At 45.6% G+C, this 19,248-nt stretch overlaps 1 protein-coding gene across 1 annotated transcript; it reads left to right on the plus strand.

The window, feature by feature from the left end:
• The first annotated feature begins 439 nt into the window (after window positions 1-439).
• Window positions 440-17,660, plus strand: Scn3b (sodium voltage-gated channel beta subunit 3). Its single transcript, XM_038324093.1, has 5 exons — window positions 440-494; window positions 7,401-7,564; window positions 9,701-9,926; window positions 13,322-13,460; window positions 17,597-17,660. Exons 1-5 carry the CDS (start codon window positions 440-442, stop codon window positions 17,658-17,660), a joined length of 648 nt encoding a protein of 215 aa, XP_038180021.1.
• The last annotated feature ends 1,588 nt before the right edge of the window (window positions 17,661-19,248 follow it).

Consider the following 19,248-nt stretch of genomic DNA (forward strand, 5'->3'; position numbering starts at 1 on the left):
TCTAAGTCGGAGTGTCACTGTCCCTAGGGGTGGCGAAAGGTGAATCGACTTGACTCCTTTGACAGCCCAGCATCCCCGCGCTGGCTGTGCGCTTCCCTTCCTAGCCCACTTTGCTTTGGTTGCAAAAGCTGGAAGCTGGGGAGAGATTGGAATTCCGAGATCGGGGTGGGCGGGGAGGCTACTGTCCGTGGTGCTGAGCCAAGCCCGGGGACGCGCTCCAGCGAGAGAACACGAGGTGGCATGAGCTGACACCCACACTCAGCTCTGGATTCCGCAGACCCCCCCCAGACAGGGCGCATGACCTTTCTTCCTCCTCCCACTCAGAAGGTCGCTCCCCTGGGGGCAGCTGATCCCTAAGGGTTTCCTCGAAAGAATCAGAGGGCGCAGTCTTTGACAGAGATTCTCTCTGTTTAGCTCCAGAAACCACTTACAGAAAAAGATGCCTGCCTTCAACAGATTGCTTCCCCTAGCATCCCTCATGCTCGTCTACTGGGGTAAGTACAGCACCCTGCCCTGCAATATGCAGGTAACAGGCATCATGATAACAATAATAACACTTAATTGATGTCACTGGTGACAAAAAGGAGCTTGCTTGGCTTCCTTCTGTGTATGTCTGCCAGACATGGGTGTCCACATGTGCTCCCAGAAGGCTGGCATTGGAGGTTGCAAAGGCACCTCCCCCCACTACCCTGTGGCTTCTTGATATCCTCCCCCCCCCCAACCTTCTTTGGTGCTTCTTCCAGCCTCACTCCTTTCCTAATTATCCCTATGTCCTCCCCTAGCTTACCCCTTTGCTGAAAGGAATGTATCCTGATCCATTATTTTAAGATTCTCACTTGTGTTTACATTGCATTACCCGGTGAAGACTCAGTCCTGAACATCTCTGTGGGTTGGGGGAGTATTTCTTTCTACTTGAAAAAAAAATAAAGCACAAAAACTGGATGCATGAATTTTAGAGAGAAAATACTGTAGTTCACCCATCTGTTAAATTTTAACAAGGAATGGGTGAGATAGTGGCTCCTGTCATTGGCTGGTGTGCATTGATAGACAGATGTGAAATGCATTTAGTTTCCAGGAGCATTTGGAGCTGAGGTGCTTTGGTATTTGATTAGCTGGTTTGTTTTGTTTGCTGGAGTTTTTGTAGTTTTTTTTTTCTGAATGATTGTTAGTTGTGAGAGACTGAGGTGGCATTGCCCCTCTAGATAAGGAACTTGTGAAAATAATGCTCAAGTATAGCTTACAACAAGGTCCCTGAATGAGTGCTAAGGGAATTGGGCATCTAGGTGCTAATAAAATACTGTGATACACGCAGTATTTTACTGTATGTAAATATAGGTCCCTGTTTATAATTATATGAACTAGCATGTATCTGAGCACATTAGTATGAGTATTTAAATGGACTAGTGAGACTCAGCAGTGTGTGTGTGCATGTGTGTGTGTGTGTGTGTGTGTGTGCATGTGTATGCGTGTGATTTCTGGCATCTTTGCTTTCATGTCTCTGACCCAGCCCTCAGATCAAGTATAGGTGTTCTTCATTTCATAAATCAGTTTAGCTACCTTCCTCCAAGCTCAAAAAAGAAAGAAAAAAAACCATAATGGACTGTGTCCATCTCTGTTACAGAAAGTAGGCTTGTGGGGTTATGTTCTTGCACTGGGCTTGGCTGCCCCTCTGCCTGGGCAGTGGCAGGCATGCCTCTTTGCCTTCACACCACTTTGTCAAGCCTTGGACAAAAATTGGAGCTGCATGCATTATTTGGATTTTGCATGTGACCAGAGGAAGTGCCCAGTTTCCTGTTGAACAAAATGCCTATAATGAAACAAGAATAATAGGACAGAAAAGGAAGAAAATAACACCAACCCCAGGGGCAGACTCACCACAGCCCATTCCCTGTAGACCACAGTCTACTTGGAGATGAAACTGACACAATGCACTGCTAGTGAGCTCACCTGTCTTGAACATCAAGGCTACTATTTGCCCCAGGGAAATGCTAGGGCTGTGAGGTTTGGAAGAGGTTAGTTAGTCTGATAGGATAAGGAAAGGTGTGGGTGAAGTTCAAGTTGTAGTGAGGGCTTGGAAGAGGTCGGTAGAGAATTTTTTCCAGACTCTAAATCTATAAGTTCCCTCCCCACATCCAGTGGGCTGGGGGGTGGGGAAATGCTGCAGCCTCAGCAGTCTGGGTCTAGGAACCACAAACCTCTGGTTTGCTTCTCAGCTCTACCGGTCCTACTTCTTCATTTTTATTTGGTGACATCCCCAGAATGCCTGATGAATGTGAAGTCTGGGAGCGGCCACAGATCATACATAATGCCCCTTTCAGCTCACAAGTCAGTCAGAAGGGAATATTGACAGAATATTACTAGAACTTTCAGAGGGCCCTGTCTTCCCTACTCCCTCAGAAATCTTGGGGATAACAAACAGGACAGGTTACATTTATCCTTGCTCACTCCAAGATTCTGTGACCAGCCAAAGGGTTTCAGAACACTCGGTTGTTTGTGTGGGGGAAGAGCCTCACTCACAAGTACAGTTTTCCTTTAGTTGCAAATAATTCTTGTATCCATTAGGTCTTTGGACCACCACATCATGGAGGGGCAACATGAGAGCTATTTCCATGTTAGGGCATGAGAATGTGAGTTCGTGAAGAACAGAGGGCTTGCTAGAGAGCTGCTGTCTTCCCGATGGATCCCTGTCTTCCTTGTAGACACGTGATGCTGTGTGCAATTGTCAACTGGACTCTGGTCCTGGTATTTCTCCTCTAAGCCTTCCTCTCATCCCCCAACGCCACCCCCCTTTTCCTAGGACTTCATCCATCCTTTAGCTCCCAGTGCCTTCTCTACTTTTGCTCCCCCAAGGGTCCTCTGTATTGGGGGATTTTTCTTCTCTTGGCAGCCCTTCATGAATCTCATTCCTTCAAGGCTCTGCTAATCTGATAGACCAAATCATTTCAGGATGTTAAGGTCTAAAAATAACTTTATTCGTGTCCCCCCCCCTTGAACATTATTTACATTATAATTAAAGCCTTCATTATCTTACTGTAGAGGAAGCAGTCTAGGGAAAGATCAGGAAGGGCAAAGAAGAGAAAGATCTGGAAGGAACAGAGAAGGGTTTTTTAGGTGTTTTGTTTTGTTATCTGTCATTCTTAATTTGTCACTTTTTCATGACTGTCTTCATTATTAATGTATTCATATGAAGCTGCATTCCAAGGTCAATGATGCAGTCCAGAACATTTCAAGAGATACATAGCCAGTGATGTGGGTTGACCTCTTCCATGTGTTCTACCTTTTGAGGATACCTAGATAATGTCACAGGAAACAAGGCAGTGGCATGGTGGGGAAACTGACTTCCCTGTTGATGGAAGGAGTGGGAGGTCCCACTGCAAGGTGCAAGCAAATGAGGTGAGAGAATTTTGTGGCCATTTTGTAATGTGCTGTCTGGGACTGCAGGAGCAGAGTTGTCTTGCCTTAAAACTGGACTTAGCCAGGAGAAGGTTCACAGTGGGTCTTCTCTCCAAGGGCCCTCTAAAGGAGGCAGCCACACTCCATACACTGCCACCGACACCCAACACTCTCTACTGTGCAGGGTGCTTCCCCTTTCATTACAGATGAATGCCTGCGCTCCTCCTCTGCAATCCAGCTGTGTGTTCATTAGAGCACAGCCCCCAATTCTGTTATGCAACACTGTGTAAGCTAGCTCTGCTATCACCTAGGCAAAAGGACTGCCCAGTTTCGCCACTGTACAGCTTTTTAAAATTTTTTCTTAATCATTTCTCGTGTGTATGTGTGTGTGTGTGTGTGTGTGTTGATGTGGAGGTATATGTACATGTGTGGAGATGCCCTAGAAGCCAGAGGTGGGTATCATATCCCCTGGAATTGAAGTTACAGATGGTTATAAGGTACCTGACATGGGCATTGGGAACCAAATTCAGGTCCTCTACAGGAACAACAGGAACTCCTAACCATTGAGCCATCTCTTTGGATTTATTTCTTGTGTGGGGGAAGCACATGCCACTGTGCACATGTGGAGAGGTAGAAGATAACTTACGCGAGTCAGTTCTTTTCCTTTATCATGTGGGACACAGGGGTTGAACTCCAGTTTGTTCACCTTGGCTGCAAGTGGCTTTATCGGCTGCTCCATCTTGCCAGGCCCTGTACCAACCTCTTAATTATTCTTTCTGCTTTTACCTTTGAATCCGCTTCCCCTGTCAGTTTATTCTCCCCTTGGCACATTGACCGTGCAACATAGTAGAAATCATATTATTCAACTCAGAGCCTTCAAGATTCCCTACTTCATGCTGTGCAAAAGTCAAAGCTCTAACTGTGTCCTATAAGACCTGGTGAGATGGGATCCTCCCCCTCCCTTACCTGTCTCTGTTCTCACTGTTTGCTGGTTTCCCACCCTGGGCTTTGCTGTTCCTCCGATATGACAGGCACACTCATTTGAACCCTCTTGCTTGTCATCACCTCACACAGACATCCCTGTGGCTTCTTCTTTTTTTTTCTCTTCAGCAGCTTCCCAATGCCAGTGTTTCAATCCCAGTGAGGCCAGTCCTGATAATATGTTCTTCCTCTCCTCTCCTTGCCTTCCCTCCCCTGCCCACCTCCTCTCATCCTCTCTCCCTCCTCTGCTGCTTTATTTTGTTTTGTAACCTACTTGTACCAGCCCCATTGATATTCAGACTCCAAGGGAGCTGGGATGGGTTTGTTTGGTTCTTGGTACCAAACTGGCTGCACAGTGGGTACTCAATACATTCACCAAATAAATGGAGATAAATACCATTATTAGTGATATTGATTCAGGGCACAATTTTGTAAATTAATCCATAGGATTTTCATGATCTATCTACTGGGTGTTTTATTTTTTAAAAAAAATTATTGAGCCAGGCGGTGGTGGCACACGCCTTTAATCCCAGCACTCGGGAGGCAGAGGCAGGCGGATCTCTGTGAGTTCGAGGCCAGCCTGGTCTACAAGAGCTAGTTCCAGGCCAGGCTCTAAAAAAGTTGCAGAGAAACCCTGTCTCGAAAAACCAAAAAAAAAAAAAAAATTATTGAATAAACTGAGTCTCAGAGAAGTTAGACAGTTATTCAAACACAGTCCTTAAGTTTTCAAACACCGCTCTCAACCTGCTTCTACTGCTGTAGCGGTGCATTCCTTGTGACTTTTCCCTTTCATGCCTTTGAGACCGTCCATATTGGCACCCCTCAACAAATATGAGAATCTATGTTACATGGAGTTCTTGCTGCATACACTTTTGTACAGTAATGCTTTTTAGTTGATTTGAAAGCAAGTCTGTAATGAAGACTACAAGTTTACCACATACCCAACATGTTTCTAATGATTTCCCGCAAGATGTGGACCTTTCCCCATTAAAACAATGAAACGGATCTTCTGTAGACTGCTGGATAAGGCTAGCCCACTTCCCTTGAGGGTTTAAAAGCCAATTCATTTTTTTTCATTTAGAACATTTTTAAAACTTTAATTATAGTGCCAACAGGTTCTAAATTCCACGTTTAAAATGAAATGTAACATTGAGCTAGTTTTGAAATATCAGTGTGTTTTGTTCTGCCTTGCAGAGCCTATGCTTACCATTAATTCATGGACAGGGTACCAGAGGATTCTTCAAAGTCATGATGGTAGTGGTCACACTTTTGAGTCTTCCCGATTATTAGGTATAAAATCCCTTACCACATAGTTTTTTTGATTTTATGAACAGCTGCAGCATCTGAAAATATACTTTATTTTAAAGTTGTTTTTTTGAGGCAGAGTCTCCTGTAACTTATGCTGGCCTCAAATGTAATAAGTAGCTAGGAAGTCCCTGAATTTCTGATCCTCCTATCTCAGTATCCTGAGGGCTGGAACTGCAAGCATGTGCCACTCTAAACTGATTTATTCAGTCTTGGAGCTTCATGCATGTTAGGCAAGCACTCTACCAACTGAGCTACAGCTCCAAGCAATATTTGCTAATGATTTAGTGGATACAGGGTCGTACTCAGTAGCTCATACTGACCTCACACCTGCAGCAAATCCTGGCTAACTAGGAGGTATTTGTTTAAAGTTAGATTTGACGCCACATGCCTATAATGTCACCTGGGAGACTGAAGCAAGAGTATTGTGAGTTCAAGGCTAGCCTGGGCAATTCAGTAAGACCCTGTCTCAAAACACCAGAAGAAAAACAAGTTAACTGCACTTAAACTGAGTTTTAAAACTTTTAAATTTGACTCTAATTAACTTTCTTTTCCATTTGTCAGCTCGAAATGTTTGAAGACAAACCTGTCCTGTGTCCAAATTCAGCACCCATGTTCCCTCATTTGTCCCTTACCAGGTCTTGCTGATGGGCCTTCCTGATCACCTTTGGGTGTGCACCCATGAACGGCCTCCTTTTGTTGAATGTGAGATGCTGAATGCATCACAGCATCCGGGTTTGTTCTGAACATTGCAGAACTACGTCTACTTCCCTCTGCACACTGTGCATCTGCTAATGCATCCCACACTTGTTCTCGCTTCGTTGGCATCTGTGTCCTGATTTTGATTGGTTCTGAATTTGCAATCTGACATAGTCGCCTTCTTTCTTTGGACTTGGAGTTTCCAAACCTCCATGTGGTGTACAAGGTGGTGTTTGATCACCTGACCTCTCCAGAATTTGAATTCTGTCTTTCTACTCTGCACAGAGCTTTGCTCCAGACTAAGTGGTCCATTTGCCATATTTATACTGATGCTGCACCATTTTTCATGGGCCCCCAAACTCAGATTCCCTCTCTGCTTGACATTAGAGTCCTCAATATATTACACCACAAAGTGCATGCAGGTCTTTTCAGCGTGGGTCCTATCTACCTTTCTATTTCATGGCCCACCAATCCTCTCTCCTCCTCAGCCCAAGCACAAGTAACTAATTGCCCCTTTGTGGATCTGGGCACATTACCAACATGACCTCTTGTGTGTTCGGGTTGAATCACCACAAGAAATGTACTCTTTGCTAGGTTACAGATACATGGAGAGCATGTCTAGTGTTTTGTTCTTTCTTGAGTCTCTAATCTAGCATCAGACCTGACAAAAAATGGATTTTCATGGCTGCTGGATGAATGGTCATGTGGATGGACAGTTGACGGATGATAGCATGGTCTGTCTCCTCCTAAACTCCAAGGCTTTGAGGTTAGACTCAAGTCCGTCCTGTCCTGCATCTTCATGGCTTCCAAAACCTTCCAGTCAAGATCCATCTCTGCACCATCTTAATCGAGACCCATTCTGCTCATGCGGACTCAAGGAGCCCCAGCAACAGATGCACACGTGGGTCTTATTATTTTCAAGCGTGTCTCATGATTCTTTCTTCTCTGTCTTTCCTCCCTCCCTCCTCATTCCCCAATGCCCACTCTGATTGTCCCCTCCTTGTCACCCATCCTCTCTCCAGTCAGAGTCTGCTTCCCTGTGTGTGTGGAAGTACCCTCGGAGACGGAAGCCGTGAAGGGCAATCCCATGAAGCTGCGCTGCATCTCCTGCATGAAGAGGGAGGAGGTGGAGGCCACCACTGTGGTGGAATGGTTCTACAGGCCTGAGGGCGGTAAAGATTTCCTTGTATGTCAGACTGCTGCCTCTGGTCTTTCGTTTGCTGCTCTATGCTGTTGTATGCCTGGCTCCCGACAGTCTGGGAGATTTGATGCCTTGACATGACATTCCCTCCTCTCCTGAGCACTGACATCACCTCAGCAGATAACTGACAGCCTTAGAGTCGCCCAGGGTCTTTGCAAAGCAGGCACTCGGCCAGCTGTAAGCAATCCTAGTTACAAGCAGGAGAAGGGGTACAAAGAGGTAAATGTGTTGATAGAGCCTGTGTGGGCTGGGCACCCTGGTGGACCTCTTACAGGCGTGTTCATTTTTCACGCAGTCCTCTGAAATGCACTTAATGAAGTTGAAAGCAAGCAAGCAAGGAAGCTTTATGTGAAGTAGCACAATAGCTCTTCCAACTATCACAGTCCCAGTGAAGTAGGAGCAACTGAGATGACCAGAGCTTGTATCAACTGATATGCCCAGGAGAGCCACCTCTGTGGGCAAACTGTTTAGTTACTTCTTGACACATGCTGTACCCCAGGTGGTCATGCTGCCATTCTCCCCAAGAGGAACCCTAAACCTCAATGGGATATACACCAAGGGTTTCACTCCTGGCAGGGTAAGAAGCCCTCCAGACTCTGTGCCAGGGTCAGGGTCAATGTCAGTTCTGGTGTGGGACAGCGCTCAAGTGGTTGTGGTTGATTTAAATCAGTGTCCATACTTTGGCTGACTCTGGAGTCAGCCTGCCTGGCTTTGATTCTTTTCTTCACGCTATTTGGCTCCATACCCTTAGACATAGTCAATCCCTTGATGCCTCCGATTATTTTATCCTTTTAAATGGGGATAAAAACAAAAGCTTCTTGACGGGGTCATTACCAGGCAGGACACGTGAGCTCTGATGTCTAATTCATTTTAAATGTCCTTGAAATATGGTGTGTTCATTGGGGAAAGTGAAGAGCAAAAGAACAACGTTAACTTAGCAAAGGAGTTTAGATTTGAACACACACACAAGTTTAGATCTGTAGATGGTGGTCTGACAGCAGACCCAAGGCTCTCTCTGGAGCTCTCCTTTGCTCTCCTGGGTCTCTTCACCTACTGGAGACAACACGGTGACGCTGACTTTCACTTGCTCATTCTCCCTCCACTTCCCAAGTGGATTCATTTCTGTTCTAGGTACTACTACGTGGTATTTGAACCTAGGTTGGCTCCAGCCTGGTGCCAAGGCAAGGACCAGCAGCGACTTTTTAGAGTCTAACTTAAGCTTGAGTCGCACACCAGGGAGGTATACTCAGAGTTAGTGCCCAGTTCTAGGAATCCAGAGGTCTTGGCTGGATTGGAAGGGCCGGCCCATGGGCTCAAGGCCTTGTCATGGACTAGCTGTGTTCGCTGCTGGTATACCTGTCCCAGACCACAAGGTGCACCCGAGGCACTAAATGTTAATATCTAGGAACATGAGTCTGAATTTTAGTCCACACCTACGCTTAGTGGAGCCTAGATGGAAAAAGTGTCATGTCAGAGTGGAAGTATCTGAGAAAAAAGTCGGAAAGAGTTGACTTTGGTTCTATTTCGGCCCAAAGCAAAAGCTCTACACATCTCTCTGTTGTTGAGTTCTCTGCTCACTGGCCTTCCCTCACATTCTGGATTCCTGTATATGTCCTGGCTATGACCACCATGATGGATACCAGGTCAGAGAGTCAGGCATTAAGCTCAGGGCTGTCAGGTGTCACCCCTGCTAACAGCTGCTTTGTTGGTCTCTATATCTTCTCCATTGCTGGCCGCCTCATCACCTCGCTCACTGTCCTTCCTTACGCCCTTTTCTGTCTCCATCCTTTCCTTTTCCTGTTACTAGTCTCCTTTACGGATCAGCCACCCTCCTTTCTTCTCCACTCTGCTCCTTTTTGTTCGCCCAGGATTCTTTCTGACTACTCCATGCTGCCTCTCCCCTCACCATGTCTACGTGTCCAGACCTCTCTCTGCCTCTACCTGCTTTCCCGTCTTCACTCTCTCCCACGGCTTCCTCTGTGCCTCTTCATCCTACCTCCACCCCATGCTCTGGGTCTTCTGGTTACCTTGTCCCTTAGTTTTCCTGCCCCGTGGAAACTCCTGTTCTTCCTTCCTCCCTGTCGCTTTTGCCACCGTCTGCTTCTGATCCTCTCTCTGCAGATATACGAGTATCGCAATGGCCACCAGGAGGTGGAGAGCCCCTTTCAAGGTCGTCTGCAGTGGAACGGGAGCAAAGACCTGCAGGACGTGTCCATCACTGTGCTCAATGTCACTCTGAACGACTCTGGCCTCTACACATGCAACGTGTCCAGGGAGTTTGAATTTGAGGCACACAGGCCCTTTGTCAAGACCACGAGACTAATACCCTTGAGAGTCACTGAAGAGGGTAAGGCTGGGGCCCAGTCTCTTCAGGGGTTGCGGTGGAGGACAGTGGCTTTCCACACATGTGATACGCAGACCTGCCTTCCTTGCAGGGCCCACTTCCTACAACCTGCCTCGTCAGAGCAGACAGGCTAAAACAAGATATTAGGATAACTTCCCTGGTTCCCTAGAGGAAAAGGACAGCCTCCACAAGGCCTCCAGCTAATAATTCAGGCATGACTTTTTCTCTGGCCAGTGTTGAGTCCCTAATTTATAGGTAAACATCATCTCTTCTATTGCGAGCCACATATATCTCCAAACAAATTACGTTCAAAATTTAGTGAGCTTCAAGTCTCATCAGAGTTTTAAAATTTTAAATTTACATTTATTTGCTCTCTCTCTCTCTCTCTCTCTCTCTCTCTCTCTCTCTCTCTCTCTCTCTTTCTCCTCTCTCTGTGTCTCTCTGCATGCACACACATGTGCCATGGTGTATGAGGAGTTCAGGGGACAGCTCATGGGAGTTGGTTCTGTCCTCCTACTATGTGGTGATAACATTGAACTCAGTTCATCAGGCTTGGTGGCAGGCCCCTTTACCTGACAATCCATCTTGCTGGCCCTTCCCCATCTGTAGTATCTCTCTCTTCAGGTGTCCGTCTTCAGCTAGGAATGGGAACAAGTTGCTAGCTCTCTAGTCTTTAAAGTCAACAGACCCTTTGCATTTGTTGGTGGCAGGTGGGAAATTCTGTCAGTAACCTAACCTGTATATTGCATTCCTGTGCAATCTGAGTCCAGAATCGTGGGGGAACCGCACAAACTGCTCCTCCCCCACTATCAGGAGACTCAAAGAACTGTGGCTCACAGCCCTGGCAAACACTCCTTCCCAAAGCAGAATGTGAACCCTGCACCTCCTTTCGGGTTTCCTCACCAGGGCTAGGCCGCCATGCCATTCTCAGAACCCCTCACACAGTTGTATTTCCAGCATGTTCTTACCGCTGCCCTAAGATACAGGCTGGTGAGCAGGTGGTGATGCGGCTGCGGAGGGAGAAGACAAGATGGGTATAGACAGAGCTTGCCTTAAGCAAGGGAGTGGAGGAATCACAGCCTCCAGGCCACTGGCTAGTTTAAAAATAAAAAGTATCATTGTTATAAAATGGAGGCAGTGACAGTTGCTGGGTCTTGAGGGTGAATGGCAATGAGATACTGTAACTAACTCTAGCGGAAGGGAGGTCTGGTTCTGCACATGTAGCCGGCTCAGGCCACCTGAATGAAAACGTGCTGATCCACTTCCTCTCTCAGCACTGTGTCCTCTGGTGAGGAAACAGGGGGGTTGAACAGGAAGCTCTCTGAGGTAAAAATCTGTTCAAAGTTCCATTACCCTCATTTGTTTATGCAATCTCGCCTCCCAGGGGAAGGGAGCCTGGTGCCATCTTGTGTTCATCTCAGGAACTGTTGACTGGTGCCTGTTGGCTCGTCAGCAAGTGCCTGTGGGTCTCTATCCCCTGCTCTCTCTGGCTCTGGTCTCCAGAGATGTGGGGACACAGCCCATGGGAAAGTGTGGCACCACTGAGCTAGCCTGCCTGTTCGTCACCAGAGCAATCCTCGGATAAGAACAGAGGGGGGGGAAAACAAATTCATAAATTGAACAACAGAGCCACACAGGCGGTAGGGCTGGGAAGGAGTTTGCATAGTATTTAATGCAGGCGCCCTTGTGGGTATGACTTCAGGAGCGGTAATAAGTGTTCCTATGGCTCCCCTCAGGCACATGGAGGCTACAGGTGTGGCGGGAGCGCTCTGAGGAGCAAAGGGCTTGCTTAGGAGCATGAAGCGCCATGAGAACAGGGACCAACATCCACATTTTTCCACTATCAAGTTAACCCCCCCTCCCAACTGCATCTCGCTCTGCCCCATGACGCTTTCTCTCTGGGTTTGGATTTTGCCTCTGGAACCCCTTGGAAGGCCTCCCCACCCTCAGGTCACTCACAGGTACATATGACAGATGTCTGTTTGCCCCATTCCTGGAGCCCCAGGGAATCTGCCTGGTTCTCCTTGTTGACTTTTTCCCGGCTCAGTCTCTCTGTCCTCATTCTAAGACAGGAAGCTGTGGCCTCTTCTCCTACAGGCGACAGAAATACAGAGGGAACCTTCCCGTTACTCCCTCGGAGCTCTGGCACCAAAATAGAAATACCACACTTTATGGCAAGCCTACCAAACACATTTATCAGGTCCTAGCAAACCCCGCAGAAAAGACAGGTGAGGAATATGTTCATGCTCGTATGCTCCCAGCTTCACCCATGACCTCCAGCTCCAACAGGAGAAAGAAAGCTGAAGGTCTAAGTATCTAGATTTGAGAAGCTGGATCACACTTCAAAAACAAATTCTTGCAGTCAGTAGAGAGGATGCACAGCACAGTGCCTCCCGGAAGTGATTTTACGGGCTGGGGAAAACTGAGCATGGGTGGAACAATGCTACCCAAGATCCCAGGAGAAGGTCCCCTGGAGGGGCTTTCAGCAGAATCGAGGGTCCTTCTCAGGAGGCTGAAAGCAGGACACAGTCCAAGGACACAGGAGGCAAGAAATCAAACCAGAGAGTCAAGAACACCAATACATAAGAGAGGTTATAAGCTAGCCGAATGGAAGGGAAGTGAGAAAGGATGGACCACAAAAGGCGTACATATCCTGTCACTAGAGACCTGGGGAGAGTCCTCGTAAGTTTCCTGAACCTTCCAGTACTCACTTCTCTTGAGGTTTGGCCCTCATTTCTCCTTCCAGACCCATGGCGAACATGCTTCTACCATTGACGATGGTAGCCCTAAATGATCCTTCTCTCTGGGGACACCACCTCTACTCCCTGTGGCTCAGAGGTCATAGGTGGCTAGAATAAAGCATGTTCCTTATATCTGTGTGGAGCTTCACCTCTGACAAGACAGTGGGGCCATTTTGATGTTATGTTTGTTTGTTGCGTAGTGCCGGGGGTATGAGGCAAGCGCCTTGCAATTGTGCTGTCCCGGAGTTCATCACCCTCAAATACACTGAGTAATGCTGCATTCGCATCAATCCAGAGTACCGTGAATCATTATCCTCATTTTACAGGTTAAGAAACTGCGACGCAAAAGAAATGAGTATTACACAGTAGAGAGTATATGGCGGATGCATTACTGTGTGTGTGTGTCCGCAATCATCCTGACTCTCATTCCTTCTTTCATTTTCGTTCCCCTCATCCTTATGTCTAGAAAAGCTGAACAGTCAAGTGAGAAATCCGATAGCGAGTCAGCAATGGGGATTCCTTTGATATCCTCATAAGCTCCTCTAGACTTGGCGTTTATTTGAGACTTAAACACAGGCTTCGTATATCTGTGAGCCCAGCGACAGCTCTGGGTCCTGTGGGACACATGTGTTCTGAACCCCATTCTCCTCCTTGTAGCGGGAGAAGACTTCACCTCCGTGGTCTCAGAAATCATGATGTACATCCTCCTGGTCTTCCTCACCTTATGGCTGTTCATTGAGATGATCTACTGCTACAGAAAGGTCTCCAAGGCTGAAGAGGCAGCCCAGGAAAATGCGTAAGTAATGAAGGACAGCTCACACACTCGGAATGTGTGCTCTCACCCGTGAGGGTTAAGCTCACGTACCTGTCTACATTCCTCTTAACAATATAATAAGAACTCTCCCGGAGCCAGAACCAGGTGGTAGTGGTACACGCCTTTAATTCCGGCAGATGTAGGCAGATCTCTGCGGGTTCAAGGCCAGCCTGGTGTACAAAGAGTTTCCACCCTGCTCTATAGAGTTCCAGGACAGTCACAGCTGTTACGCAGAGAAACAATTTCTCAACCCCACAGAAAAAATATCTATAAAGGATACATTATTATATATATGTACTGTACAGATAAAAATAGCCTAGAAGAGGTTCTGGAAAGGCCGTTGTAAGTCATAGACTGTCTTAGTTACTATTGCTATGGTGAAAAAAAAACAAACTGCTGGGGGCAGGGAGGGTTCACTTCGTTTATACTTCCACATCACTGGCTGTCCTCAGAGATAGCAGACCAGGAGCTTAGAAGCAGGAACCAAAGCAGAGGCCACGGAGGAAATTCTTACTGGCTTCTCCTCATGGCTTACTCAGGACCACCTACGCAGGGCTGCCACCACCCACAGTGAGCTGGGCCTTCCCACAGCAATCATCAATCAAGAAAATGCCCCACAGGCTTTGTCCACAAACCAGCTTGATAGCGACCTTGGTTTTTCAACTGAGGTTACCTTTCCTAGCTTGTGTTGAGCTGACGAAACACTAGCCAGCACAGAGTCAAATCAAGATTTGGATTTAGGCCAGCTGTCTCTTGGCCTACACACTAAACCACTATGTATGGGAAAAGACAAACAGCTGCCAAAGCAATCTCATAAGGTTATGTATGATCATAACCGGTTGGTCAATGTTGAGTTGAGGCTGCCTCACAGAAGGCAAGCACATTGCCGCGGTGAATGGAGAAGCTGGGAATTGAACCTGGGCCTTTTAGTCTTGATATCTATGCTCTTTCTGTCACATTCAGCTGTTCTCTTTCTGCATTTGGAGCGCGTCCACCCACCTGGGCACGGCCCTTCATTAGCTAAGGAGCGCCACAAAACACGCTCTTTCCTTTAAGCTTGGTAGCAAGTGAATACTTCAAGCAGGGACTCTAATCCCCTAGTATCCAGCCTCTACTCCCCACTTTCACCAAGCCACACTCAAGACTGACTACATGTGAGGGCTGCTGGAGTCTATAAAGACAAGGGGCTAAGAAACACTATTAGCCTATTGTTTGGAAAAGAAAATGGAGGTATGTAGAAAAAGAAAAGTCCACAGACATCCAGACACTGCTGAGGCAGTACCTAAAATGCCTAAGCCATTATTGCCTAGAATTTTTGTTTGTTTGTTTTCATTTTGTTTTTTGAAACAGGGTTTCTCTGTGGCTTTGGAGCCCGTCCTGGAACTAGCTCTTGTAGATCAGGCTGGACTCAAACTCACAGAGATTCGCCTGCCTCTGCCTCCCAAGTGCTAGAACTAAAGGACATGCACCACCACCAACCGGCTATTTTTAATTTTTAATTTACATTTTTGATAAATTTAAATTTTATCAGAAGTTTAAATTAACTCATTTTTGTGATACCCATCATCTCAGAGAAATAAAAATTACAACCAATTTTTTGTAAAGACAGTACGCATGGTTCAGTAAGGTATACGGAGGCTTGGATACAATGTACCTCCAATTGGGCTCACACAAGAAACAGAGTAGGAACTAAGAACCTCCAGTACAGTTAGAATCCCCAGGGGGCTAAAAGGGTAGACAGATGACAGCCAGCTTTGAGAAAATCCAAGGAACTTATCTATGCTGGTCTGACTCCAAGAAGAACCAGAAAAGAGTCTTGGAAATAAGTAATGGCAAGCTTGCTGTCACAGTATTTGGGATTTAAATAGGCACTATCCACATGATGAAGAAAATCTAAGATGAGAAATTTGATTCAAAGCTACAGAAATAAGAGAATAAAAAAAAGAAAACATTCCAAAGGGGCCCACTCCCAGCCAAGGCCTCACAAGGTACCCCAGGCTAGCTGGGCCTAGCTCTCCTTTCTAAATCTCCTCCCAACCTAAAAGCTCACTGAAAAAAGAAATCAAGCTGAGGACCTGTATCAGTTAATGCAATCTGAACAATGCTTCACAGTAATCTACACAGTAATGTAACCTACACAATGTCTCACATGGGTGCCCAATGATTTGCCTCCTAGGCTTTGAACTGATGGTTAATACTAACCATCACCAATATGAAGAAGAGCAGGATAAGATTTACAAAGAAGAAAAATATATTATCATTATTACACCCAAAGTATCATTATCTACATAAAATCTCTTTAAGCAACCTAGTTAAGGATATTCTATAAGGTCGCCAATGCAAATCCACCTTCAATCATGTATCACATAATATTTTATTCAATCACAGACCACGGGTACCATAGTGGTTCCATAAAATCACATCACCTAATGACAGCTCAGTTTGGGTATTAATACTTTATGATGTTCATAAAAGGACAAGATCACCTCATAAGATATTTCTCAAACTACATCTCTGAGGGAGAGCAAAGCAAGAATCTCAAAAAAAAAAAAAACTGACTATATCCCAGCAACAGATGTGTAGAAGCACATTTAAATCCTTAAATTAAAAAAAAATAATTAATTGCAACAAGGGCTAAGGAGATGGCTCAGGATTTAAGAGCACTTGCTGCTCTTGCAGAGGATAGAGGCTCAATTTCCAGCGCCAACATGGTGGCTCACAACTGTCTGTCTTTCCAGTTCCAGGGGATCCAGCACCCTTTTCTGACCTCCATGGATACCAAGAACACACATGGTACACATACATACATGCAGACAAAACGTCCATTACACATAAAAAAAATCTTTTAAAAACTTTTATTGCAATTGTAACAAATGTCCAACAGTACTTAGGAATAAAGACAGTAAAAAGGGTGGAAGACCTCTGAGGAGAAAATGACAGCACCTTACTGAAAAACGAGAAAAACCCAAAGACTAGAGAATGAAACCTCGCTCTTCAAGGCATTTCTTGCCCAAAATCATCTTCAAAGTCAATGAAATTCCAATAAAAACCTCCATATGATTTCTTGGAGAGTCTGATAAATTCATCTTAAAGATCACACAGGAGGGAAAGGGGCAACAATACTTTAATCCAAAGTACAACTCGATTATCTTAGGTTTTGCAAAGCTACACAGGACTTATGTTTTAATATTCTTCTGGGTTTTTCTGTGCACAATACTTTAAACAGGTAACTAACTATATTTGTGGGTCGGAAGTCTGCCCACCTCTGACCCAAGTCAGTGCAAATCAAAAGCAGTACGCCTGGAAGACGTCAGTAGTAGGATTTGTCTCAGGAGCTATAAAGATTGTCCATAAGGGGATAAGGCCAAGTGTGAGATTAGCAGAGAGGAGTTAATAACATTACCCATGTCTCTACAAGCCAGAACAAATCCGGAGTAAATTTTAAAAGTAGACACAAAACTTGAAAATTGCCCTAATGGAGCAAAATAATAATATGTGGAAAATGTTCCTCTTTATAGATGAATAAGAATTTATATTTAAAGCATCACGTTTTGCAGGGAAAATTCTTCAATAATATACCAAAGATAATTTTCACTACATTATATGGAAAACCTTAATTGCTCGTGCTAAGAAGCTATAGGAAAACTTATTAACAACAGATTGGGACAAATTTTCCAAACATGAAACAATAAAAAAAATTAAATACTTCAGGAGAAAAATGAGATTTAGAAGTAGAAAACAAGATCGCTTTCAAACATATGGAGATGCTCAAAGTCACCAGTCACTGGGCAGATGAAAATGAAAGCAGCTGCGAAATACAAATCCCTAACCATTCAGTTCAGTCAAACTCTGTCTGTATCCTAAGATGCTGAGCGATGCCCGCACTGATGGTGGAGGTCTTCATATGCGAATATGATGAGGATCATTGCTATATCTGCTGAGCGGCTAATTGTAGATTTGTCTTGGGAGGCCCAACCACGAGGAAATACAGGGCTATTCTGTGCACAGCCTTGTCCCTGCGTCACATGCCTTCCTGTTTCCTACATGTTCACCAATGACTACTAAAGCACTGCCTCTTGTCCCCCCACCCCGCCCCCTGTCCCCCATGTCCTCTGCAGGTCTGACTACCTTGCTATCCCTTCAGAGAACAAGGAGAACTCTGTGGTGCCTGTGGAGGAATAATGTGGTGTGACTTGAGGTGATGTACAGGGCTTGGGGAGGGTGAGGAGGGTGTGGATGGCATTGCCATACAAATGTTGTCTGGCATCCACAACTGACGTGACATTCAATTTGGTCTTTTCTACTCAGCATAGCAGTCCCACCCTCTGGGTACTTTAAGTTAATGGTCAAGTCACAATGCCTTCCATTATGTCAAGCCCTTCAGAAGCTGAAGAATGTTCGACAGCCCAATCCCCTTGCTCATGATAACAAAGCCATAACAATTCGCTCAGTCTCTCTTTGGTACAAATGTATTTGGGAAGGGCTGAGCTGGACTTTCTCAGTGAGTTCTTCTGTTGTTGGTAGGTGATCTGAGCACTGAGGGAGTTGGATATTCCCAGTTCAGTGATGTCCCCAGCATCAGCAAGGTGCCCCAAGAATCCCAAGCATCCGTCTTTCTATTCATCAACCACCCACCCCAACTGTGAGTTTTTATCTGACTTCCAAGCTCTATTGGAACTCTACACATCTTGCCTGAACTGAAGAGCCAACATCTTTACATGAACTAAACCTCGCTCTGCCCCAACTCAACTAAAGTTGTCCCTTATGTTCCAAATGACTTTAGACAAGTACTGGAGAGTAGTGTTTCCTCTGCCCTAACTGTCTGCCATTGGGTCATTCTCCACTGCTACAAAAAGAATGGATATACACCAGAAGGAAGCACCGATTAGTTTGGGTTAGAGCCAAAGCATGTAATACACTTAGATTCACTGACATCAGTTTTTCTTAAGTCCATGGCCTGCTTCTCAGAGCACCAGAAAGCAACATGCTCCTCCAAGGTTTCTGGAAACATCTTCTGTGTGGACTGGTATGCTTTCTGGAGGTTAGCATTTCAGGGCTAGATCTCCATAATCCCAAAGGCCTGGAGCAAACCCAGAACTTCCAAGAAGCCAAGGAATGATCCAGGGCAATTTCATTAGGCCTTGAAAGTGATACAACATACTCCTGATATTGGAAACATGGATGTGTGTCCTTTCTGGATTGAATTTGCTCAGTTGTTCCCTTCTTAGTGTCTGTGGATCAGTATTATTCCTCATTTTACAGGAGGCAGCTGAGACTCACATAGGGATGAACAGAAGCTTTAGGGGATTAAAGGGAACTAGAGATGAGATTTCAAGGCTACTAACCTCACATTCCGTGAGACAGAAGATGTTGAAGACCCTGACACTCAGCTTGACTATAGCCATGCCACTTGCCCAGCAGAGGCTAACTATCATAGGTTCCAGGAACTGCAAGCCAGGCAAGAGAACACAGAAGGCATGAGACAGACCTGCAGAATTTCACATGAATATGAAGCATCCTTCAGAAGACACAGCATCTGAGGAGGATATCTATACAGATGAAAAATGTCTTAGCCTGACATGGAAGATGAACAAAGTGACAATGATAGGTGTGTAGCTTCTAAATACCTCACCTGTAGATCTGTAATGTCTGGTATTGGATGTTTGTGTGCCCCCACCTCACCCAGGAGAGCATAGAAAAAGTGAGAAGATCTTAGTCAGCATCTCATTATAATGACTGTTCTAAGTGCAATATTCTTTAACCTATACAG

Source organism: Arvicola amphibius, chromosome 3, assembly GCF_903992535.2.
Source record: "Arvicola amphibius chromosome 3, mArvAmp1.2, whole genome shotgun sequence".
Classification (NCBI taxonomy): Eukaryota; Metazoa; Chordata; class Mammalia; order Rodentia; family Cricetidae; genus Arvicola; species Arvicola amphibius.

Coding starts and splice junctions, on each gene's coding strand:
- Scn3b (XM_038324093.1), top strand. CDS start 440: ATGCCTGCCTTCAACAGATTGCTTCCCCTAGCATCCCTCATGCTCGTC. Junction 495..7,400: donor CCTCATGCTCGTCTACTGGG/GTAAGTACAGCA, acceptor TCCTCTCTCCAG/TCAGAGTCTGCTTCCCTGTG. Junction 13,461..17,596: donor GAGGCAGCCCAGGAAAATGC/GTAAGTAATGAA, acceptor TGTCCTCTGCAG/GTCTGACTACCTTGCTATCC.